Source organism: Bos indicus x Bos taurus, chromosome 6, assembly GCF_003369695.1.
Source record: "Bos indicus x Bos taurus breed Angus x Brahman F1 hybrid chromosome 6, Bos_hybrid_MaternalHap_v2.0, whole genome shotgun sequence".
Classification (NCBI taxonomy): domain Eukaryota; kingdom Metazoa; phylum Chordata; class Mammalia; order Artiodactyla; family Bovidae; genus Bos; species Bos indicus x Bos taurus.
In genome coordinates this window covers 11,864,582-11,874,021 of record NC_040081.1, presented here as the reverse complement: position 1 = coordinate 11,874,021, position 9,440 = coordinate 11,864,582, and the positions used below count along the sequence as shown (strand labels likewise).

At 40.1% G+C, this 9,440-nt stretch overlaps 1 protein-coding gene across 1 annotated transcript in view; it reads right to left on the bottom strand.

Annotated features, from left to right (window-relative positions):
* Positions 1-739: 739 nt before the first annotated feature.
* ARSJ (arylsulfatase family member J) overlaps positions 740-9,440 on the bottom strand; it is an 86,803-nt gene continuing 78,102 nt past the window's right edge. Inside the window, exon 2 of the mRNA XM_027543742.1 lies at positions 740-4,281. Coding sequence (XP_027399543.1) covers positions 2,883-4,281 — 1,399 coding nt within the window. The 3' untranslated portion in view covers positions 740-2,882. The remainder of the gene's footprint in view (positions 4,282-9,440) is intronic.

Sequence of the window (9,440 nt, the reverse complement as noted above, 5' to 3'; positions counted from 1 at the left end):
GGTCGGAAAGAGTTGAACACAACTGAGTGACTGAACTGAACTGACCATACCAACTCAGGGGCTTTCCAGGCAGCTCAGTGGTAAAGAATCTGCCTGCCAATGCAGGAGCTGCAAGAGGCATAGGTTCAATCCCTGGGTTGGGAAGATCCTGTGGAGAAGGAATGGCAAGAAACTCTAGTATTCTTGCCTGGGAAATTCCATGGACAGAGGAGCCTGGCGGGCTACAGTCTATGGAGTCTCAAAGAGTCAGACATGACTTAAGTGACATTAAAACAACAATAATATCACCTCATACATTTCTTTTTTTAAAATTGATTTTTATTGGAGTACAATTGTTTTACAAAGTTATGTTAGTTTCTGCTGTACAGCAAAGTGAATCAATTATACATAAACATATATCTGTTCTTTTTTAGATCTTTTTCCCCATATAGGTCATCACAAAGTATGAGTAGAGTTCCCTCTGCTATACAGTAGGTCCTCACTGGTTATCTGTTTTATACATAGTAGTGTATACATGTCAATCCCAGTCTTCCAATTTACCCCTCCCCTTGCTGTTTCCCCATTGGTAACCCTAAGTTTTTTCCTACATTGTGACTCTATTTCTGTTTTGCAATAAATTCATTTGTACCATGCTTTAAGACTCCATATACAAGCAACGTGATATGACTCTGTCTAATGCACTTCACTCAGTATGACAATCTCTAGGTTTGTCCATGTTATTGCAAATGGCATTATTTCATTTTTTTTTTTTATGGCTGAGTAAAATTCCATTGTTACCTCAAGAAACAAACAAAAAATTTGCTTACATTTCTTTAATCACAGTTGTAATATCACACATCATGGTTCTAACTCCAGATTTTTCAAGTGTAAACACTTTCAGACTTACAGGCAGTATTAGGAGAAAGCACCTTAAAGACAACTCCGGGGCTGACAGGGACCACACCAACTTGTCCTCACTGATCACTCATGATAAACTTCACTACACATCGTGCTCCTTTAAGCCGCCTCATGATGTCTGCATGTGTGAGTTTCAAACTAGATGTTTAACTACTCTAGGTAGGAGCCATATTTTCACTTCTTTGTATCTTCCCACCATGGTCACTTGGTGTAAGAGTAGGGTCATTATAAATTGTATTTATTAACAAGAGAATACTCTTCTCCATGCAATAACCAGGTGTAAACACCGCCTATTTGCAAAATCCATTTTATGTTACTATGTTTGTTAGCATATCATACTTTCATTTGCCTATTGGTAAAGACTTTTGTTTGTTAAAATGACTAATGTAATTCTATAGAGACATTAAATCAGAAAAGCCACACAATTTTCTGGTGCTAAAAAATATGTCATTTTAATAATTAAGATACATAAATAAAGTGTTTATGATAGAAACAATAGAGCTGTCTCTCAATTCTATACAAACACTGAATTTCCAAGCAATTTGTAAGGAATATATTCATCTTCTTACATTCACAATAATGGTTGAACAATGATGTTTATAATTTTTTAATTTTATATTCTACAAATTCACACACAATTTGTAGTATTACAGTGCTTGATAATCTTGACAATATGAAATAAAATTCTTATAATGGTACATAGAAAATAAAATAAAATAATTAAAATTCATTTGTATAACTTTTTATGAAAACAAAATAATTAATATTTCTTCTGTAAAAATAAATTATGTACTTTGTGTTGAAACATCATTCTATTAAAGTGTTTAGAAAATAGTTACATTCACGTTTTGGCAGTGTGCTGAAACATTCTTATTTGCCATTCTCTCATGCATGTTAAAGTGAGGTGCAAGCTGTTCACATGTGAGAAAAACAGCTTATTTTCACAGGAAAGGAAATGATGTATGAAATAGAATTCATAAAAGACCCAAGTGTCCTGTGATAGAAATACAAAAATTCACTAAGAAAAGAGCATTTTTCAAGGCCTTTGAGGTGATACAACTTTTGACTAGACTTATCAAAGGTGGTTTTTAATCATGTTACCCTGTAACTTCCATTAAATTAGCATGTCCATCAATTGCCGGTTAAAGTTAATGATATAATTTAAAACATAGTGTTTGGTCAACTGACGGAAGCACAACAGTTGAACTCATCACAGACCACCTTTCATAAAGGAGCAAGAGAAACAAACATCTCCATTCTGCTTTAAGCGTGGCTCCCAAGAGTAGCACCTTTAGCTTTGAGCACAAGTTTTCCAGCTGGCAGAAGTCTCTGGAGTAGCACAATATGAAAACTGTCTGGTGCTGATGGCAGGGATCCTATTGAGTCAAATTTGCTGGTTCACCTAGAAACTGGTGAAAAACCTGGCACTGATTTAAATTTAACCAGAGAGGAAAAATCCGACAAAGATCCAACAAAAATCCAATGGATCCAACAAAGATCCGTCTAGTCAAAGCTATGGTTTTTCCAGTAGTCAGGTATGGATGAATGTGAGAGTTGGGACTATAAAGAAAGCTGAGTGCTGAAGAATGGATGCTTTTGAACTGTGGTGTTGGAGAAGACTCTTGAGAGTCTCTTGGACTGCAAGGAGATCCAACCAGTCCATCCTAAAGGAAATCAGTCCTGAATAGTCATTGGAAGGCCTGATGCTGAAGCTGAAACTCCAATACTTTGGCCTGAGGCAAAGAACTGACTCATTTGAAAAGACCCTGATGATGGGCAAGATTGAAGGCAGAAGGAGAAGGGGATGAGAGAGGATGAGATGGCTGGATGGCATCACAGACTCGATGGACATGAGTTTGAGTAGGCACCGGGAGTTGATGATGGACAGGGAAGCCTGGCGTGCTGCAGTCCATGGGGTCGCAACGAGTCGGACACGACTGAGTGACCGAGCTGAACTGAACTGAAGACAAGAAAAAAATTTGTACTTATCCACGAGAAATCCCTGAATGGCAGTTTGGAAACGAGCGCTCTTTCTGCTGTTTCTTTTTCGTCTTACTTTTCTTCTGCTTTTTCTCAGCCTTCTTTTTGCTTGGCTTCTGTTTCTTGCTTTCCTCTTTATACCATGGCCCCCAGACTCCTCCATTGAGCCGAGGGTTACTTCTGGGGTCTTTCGGGGGGTACCTGACAGGTACTGCAGTTTTGTTGAACTGGGAAAGCCTCCGGAGGAGCTGCTTTACGATCCCGGGATACTTGTTGGAAAGGTCTACTCTCTCATAGGGGTCGGCTGTAATGTTGAACAGCCACACGCTTTTTCCCGTTGACAAGGTAATTCGCTCATTGTGCCACCGGTTTGGCCCCAGGTTGCTGAAAGACTGAGGGGGCACCCAGTCACTATATCCTGGGTTCCCTGTGAGCAATTTCCAGTGTTTCACCCTGATAGCAGACTGAATGGCAGTGTTCCAGATCCCATAGCCTGCAGCCCAAGAGCCATTTTTCGCCTTGGTATAAATGGGGTCAATGTTGTGCAGAATGTCTACACGGGGAGAACGAAGGCCTTCGCTTATGGTCTCCCAGACATCATAGCCATCCAGTTGAATGTTCTCATCAATCTGCCCCTCAGCCAGTGAAATCAGAGTGGGGTACCAGTCAGTGATGTGCACGAGCTCCTTACACACGGTGCCCTTGTTTTTCAGGAGCGGGCTGTGCACGAAGCCAATAGCCCGGATCCCCCCTTCCCAGTAGGTTCCTTTGCTACCTCTCAGGGGCCAGTTGCTTCCTCCTGCTGTGGGCTGACCTCCGTTATCTGAAGAGTATATGATAATGCTGTTGTTGTAGAAACCGTACATCTTTAGAGCCAGGGTCACATTATTAATTGCTTCGTCTAAGCAGGAAAGCATGGCAGCATACCTGCGTCTGTTAATGTTGACAATGGATCTATAGTGTTCAAAATACCTTCCAGGGGCTTGCAGTGGAGAGTGCACAGCTTGGTAGGCAATGTATAAAAATATAGGCTTTCTGGGGTCATGGGAAGCTAAGATTTGCTGTACTCTCTGAGTGTACATCTGTGTGGAGTATACGCCATTGTCGTAGTCCCAGGCAGCATTGTCATTTTCATACAAGTCGTAGCCACACATTCCAGGACTGTCACATTTGTAGTGTGTATAGTAATCACCACTTCCCAAGAGGGAACCAAAAAAGGTATCAAATCCTCTCTTGGTGGGCATACATTCTTTTCTATAAAAACCCAAGTGCCATTTTCCAACCATATGTGTTGAATATCCAACCTCCTTCAGCTTCTGAGGTAGGGTTGCATTGTCCAGAGGTAAGCAGTTGGGCTGGGTAGGTCTTATGATAGAATGCTGAAGTCCGGTGTGTATCTGATACCTAACAAAAGAGTAAAAAATGTGTCAGTGCAGGATAAAAGAGAGATTCCACAGAAAACAATGACTCTTCTATTAAATAATGTTTCTTTGAAGATAAATGCTACCCCAAATAAAATATGATCAATTCAGTATTTCTCCTGTTGACCCAAAAGTCCTGCCATAATTAGCTACACATTTAACATCTGAAATACATTTTCACTTTAAATCAGTACTTTTGAAACTAAAATTTCATTACTTATTTCAAAGTCTTTTTAAAATTCTTATAACAGAATTAATTTGAATAAACTTTAATTATTCAATTAATTATATGATGCACCAAACTAACATGATCAAGTAAAGAATATAAATTTAAGTGTTTGTAAACAAGCAGGATTCTGTGGATCCTACCATACGGTTGTGCTCATTTCACATGCTAGTAAGACAATGCTCAAAATTTTTCAAGCTAAGCTTCAGCAGTACATGAATGGAGAGCTTCTAGATGTACAACGTGGATTTAGAAAAGGCAGAGGAACCGGAGATTAAATTGCCAACATCCTTTGGATCATAGAAAAAGCGAGAGAATTCCAGAAAAAAAAATCTGCTTCATTGACTACACTAAAGCCTTTGATTGTGTGCATCAGAAGGAACTGGAAAATTCTTAAAGAGATGAGAATGCCAGACCATCTTACCGGTCTCTTAAGAAACCTGTGTGCAGCTCAAGAAGCAACAATTAGACACGGACATAGAACAACGGACTGGTTCAAAATTGGGAAAGTAGTATGACAAGGCTTGTCACCCTGCTTATGTAACTTATGTGCAGAGTGCATCATGCAAAATGCCGGACTGGATGAATTACAAGCTGGAATCAAGATTGCAGAGAGAAATATCAACCATCTCAGATATACAAATAATACTATTCTAATGGCAGAAGGCAAAGAGACACTACCTTTTGATAAGGGTGAAAGAAGAAAGTGAAAAATCTGGCTTAAAACACAACATTCAATAAACTAAGATCATGGCATCTGGTCCCATCACTTCATGGTTAATAGATGGGGAAGCAATGGAAACAGTTACAGACTTTATTTTCTTGGGCTCAAAATCACTGTGGACAGTGACTGCAGCATGAAATTAAAAGATGCTTGCTCCTTGAAAGGAAAGCTATGACAAACCCAGACAGCATATTAAAAAGAAGAGATACCACTTTTCCAACAAAGGTCCATATAGTCAAAGCTATGGTTTTTCTCTTGGAGAAGGCAATGGCAACCCACTCCAGTACTCTTGCCTGGAAAATCCCATGGACGGAGGAGCTTTTCTAGTAGTCATGTATGAATGTGAGAGTTGGATCATCAAGAAGGCTGAGAGCCGAAGAATTGATGCTTTCCAACTGTGGTGCTGGAGAAGAAGACTCTTGAGATTGCCTTGGACAGCAAAGAGATCAGACCAGTCAATCCTAAAGGAAATCAACCCTGAATATCACTGGAAAGATTGATGCTGAAGCTGAAGCTCCAATACTTTGCCACCTGATGTGAAGAGGCCAATCGCTGGAAAAGGCCCTGATGTGCTGTCGGACACGACTTTGTGACTCAAAAATAACAACAACAAGTATCCTATGGGGCCTTCTCAGGACAGACCACGCTCCCCCTCCCCACCACTCCCACACTCCCATGTCCTCTCCTGCTTCTTATTTGTAGGAAAACTATACCCTTCTCACTTCACTAAGTCACTTTAGTCGTGTCTGACTCTGTGCGACCGCATAGACGGCAGCCCACCAGGCTCCTCTGTCCCTGGGATTCTCCAGGCAAGAACACTGGAGTGGGTTGCCATTTCCTTCTCCAGTGCATGAAAGTGAAAAGTGAAAGTGAAGTCGCTCAGTCGTGTCCGACTCCTAGCGACCCCATGGACTGCAGCCCACCAGGCTCATCCATCCATGGGATTTTCGAGTACTGGAGTAGGGTGCCATTGCCTTCTAGGCCTTCCCCAAATTCCAAAGAATATATTTAATCAAAGAAGTGAGAAAATGTAGAAACAAAGGAGAACATTCAAGTATGAAAAAAATAATAACTTAGCCATTAAACAAAGTCAAAGAACTTTAGTTTCTCCTCAGTGGCCATAAATAATATTCTGAGCTTTATCTTTTAGCTATTTTGTAGATTCTGAAATCCCCCACCAGGTGGAAGAAGTTAACTATATGTTGACCACAAGCACAAAGAACCCAGACCAGTTGGAATCAGAAGGTTGAAGATGTTGATTCCTGATTACATCACCATCAACCAATCAGAAGAATATTCATCTTGGAGTTTGGGTCTTTTGAGCATTAGTTGTCTGGACTCCTTGCTTGGGGCCCTGCAATAAACACTTTTTCCTTCACCACAACCCAGTATCAGTAGATTGGTTTTACTGAACCCAGGTGAGGGGATTCAAGTTTGGTTTCGTAATATGCTGTTGCTGTTACTGTTGTTTTTGGTCTAAAGACCTCACTGATGCTGCTGCTGCTAAGTCATTTCAGTCGTGTCCAACTCTATGTGACCCCATAGACGGCCACCCACCAGGCTCCCCCATCCCTGGGATTCTCCAGGCAAGAACACTGGAGTGGGTTGCCATTTCCTTCTTCAATGCATGAAAGTGAAAAGTGAAAGAAGTCACTCAGTCGTGTCTGACTCTTAGCGACCCCATGGACTGCAGCCCACCAGGCTCCTCCGTCCCTGGGATTTTCCAGGCAAAAGTACTGGAGTGGGGTGCCATTGCCTTCTCTGAAAGACCTCACATTAGCTCCTAAATCATTTTTCTGAATAATTTATTTCAAGCTGATTTGAAAGTACTAAAAATACATATAAAAATTATATAAAAATCTCCTGTTTGATTGTCAAAACCTGTTAAATCTCTGTAGAGAGAAACAGAACATCTCTGAATCACAATATATTGTTGTTGAAAAGCCATTTTAGAAAGTGTTTTAGCTAGTGCTAAGGAAAGATTACATTTTTCTAAGAACAGTAGGAAATGAATCCTTTCATATGTTTCCCACTGTCTCTTTTTAAGAAAATTACATTCACTTACAATTTAGTATAAGAAATTGAGGTAACCTTTCTATACATTAAAATTAAATATATGTTGATTTCTGGCCTTGTTCTTTTCCCAAGGATATTTGCCAAGGGCTTTTATCCCCCCCCGAGAATGGTTATTATAACAAGAGTGAGTGAGTGAAGTCACTCAGTCATGTCAGACTCTTTGCGACCCCGTGGACTGTAGCCCCCCAGGCTCCTCCGTCATGGGATTCTCCAGGCAAGAATACTGGAATGGGTTGCCATTTTCTTCTCCATATTATTACATAAGTGTATGAATTTTCAATTGGGTCAAGATATGCCCACTAGTTCATGCCATCTTAAAAATGATTAATTCTATAGTTTTGTTATGTAAGTTCAAAACAATTTTTGAATAGGAAATATAGACATTCTGAGAAAACAAAGTTTGCAAAAAGGGTTAGTGTAAAAATCAAAATATTCCTGGAATCAAATTACAAAGAGTTATACTGAGATAAAAAAAATAACTTTAAAAAATCAATTGAATAAAGTCCAACATGTTATATATGCCTTGGATTGACTAGTTTATCTTTAAATGTTCAAATGATAATATAATGCAACTGCGAATTCTTTCAAAGTGTCAAGTGCAGTAACAGGCTGAAGGTTTACAGAAGCTGTAGTAATGTCCAGGCAGTATTCATATGGGCCCCATCTACTCTGCTTATCATTTAGCTGTTGAAGTTCACGATGAATACGGTAATGAACTCCAAAGAAACAAGGTTTTAATAAATATAATTTAGTCCTAAATTCATAAAGTATTATTGCTTGAGAGTTTCTGATCCAGTTCAAGATCTAAACCATTAACTTCTAAAACCACTAATTTCTGTATAAGCACATGACAAATTGATAGCACCTATCAATATAAACACTGCTGCTAAGTCACTTCAGTCGTGTCCGACTCTGTGTGACCCCATAGACGGCAGCCCACCAGGCTCCCCCGTCCCTGGGATTCTCCAGGCAAGAACACTGGAGTGGGTTGCCATTTCCTTCTCCAATGCATGAGAGTGAAAAGTGAAAGTGAAGTCGCTCAGTCGTGTCCGACTCCTAGCGACCCCATGGACTGCAGCCCACCAGGCTCCTCCATCCATGGGATTTTCCAGGCAAGAGTACTGGAGTGGGGTGCCATTGCCTTCTCCATCAATATAAACATTGAGGATATTTAAAAAGGAGAAATCTGTATGTTGTGAGACTGTGGGGAAGGATTTGTGGACATGGGTTACTAATTGTCTTATGTAGAAAATGTAGTTGGCCAGAGTATCTATTTAATTCATTGAACAGCTAACCAACTGATTAAATTGGGCACTAATTAAAACTGGGCACTTTTGCACATGGTACTAAGGGCAAAGAGAATTGAGGCTTTTGAAAAGTGTAAAATACAGAAACTGTTCATACACAGAAAGAGTAGGAAAGAGATCTGCTGCTTTCAGAAGATGGTACAGTGTTGGCAGACACAGAAGAGAGTACAGAGCTATTAATCAACTGTGTGGTCTCTGTCTTCTCCAGCGTAGAATGGTTTTCATATTGGAAAATTCAGAATCAACAATATAAAGGTTTGGCAGCAGTTCCTAACAGAATAGAGCTTTCAGGGAAGCTCCTGCTTAAATGAGTTCAAGACTCTGGGACCAAAGAGATGTTTGATGCAGCATCAGAGGTAGGGGTTAAGGGTATGTTTATTTTGGAAGTCAGAGAAATCAGGGTTTGAATTTGTTCTACTGCCTATTAGCCATGTGACTCTGAGCAGTACTTAACCCCCCCGATTCTCCATTTCCTCATCTGTAAAAGAGGGATAATAATATATACTGGATTGCTGTAGCCCTGAAAGAGAGCACAGAATCTGATAAAGAGAGTGCATTCAATAAGTCATAGGTTTTACTATTGTTATCCCAGAGTTCTGAATCATGTTACTAACATATGTCTTTCAAGTTTTATAACCGACAGACCTTTCGCATGCATTTTGTGTTTAGTCCTCGTTACAAGGGTGAGAAGTAGGATTGTTTACATTCATTTTATAGATGGGAGAATAGAGATACAGAGATATCCCCCCACCTCCTCCAACCTGCTTCACCAGGCTGTGATACGTGCTCCTGAACAACACAGGCTAAAC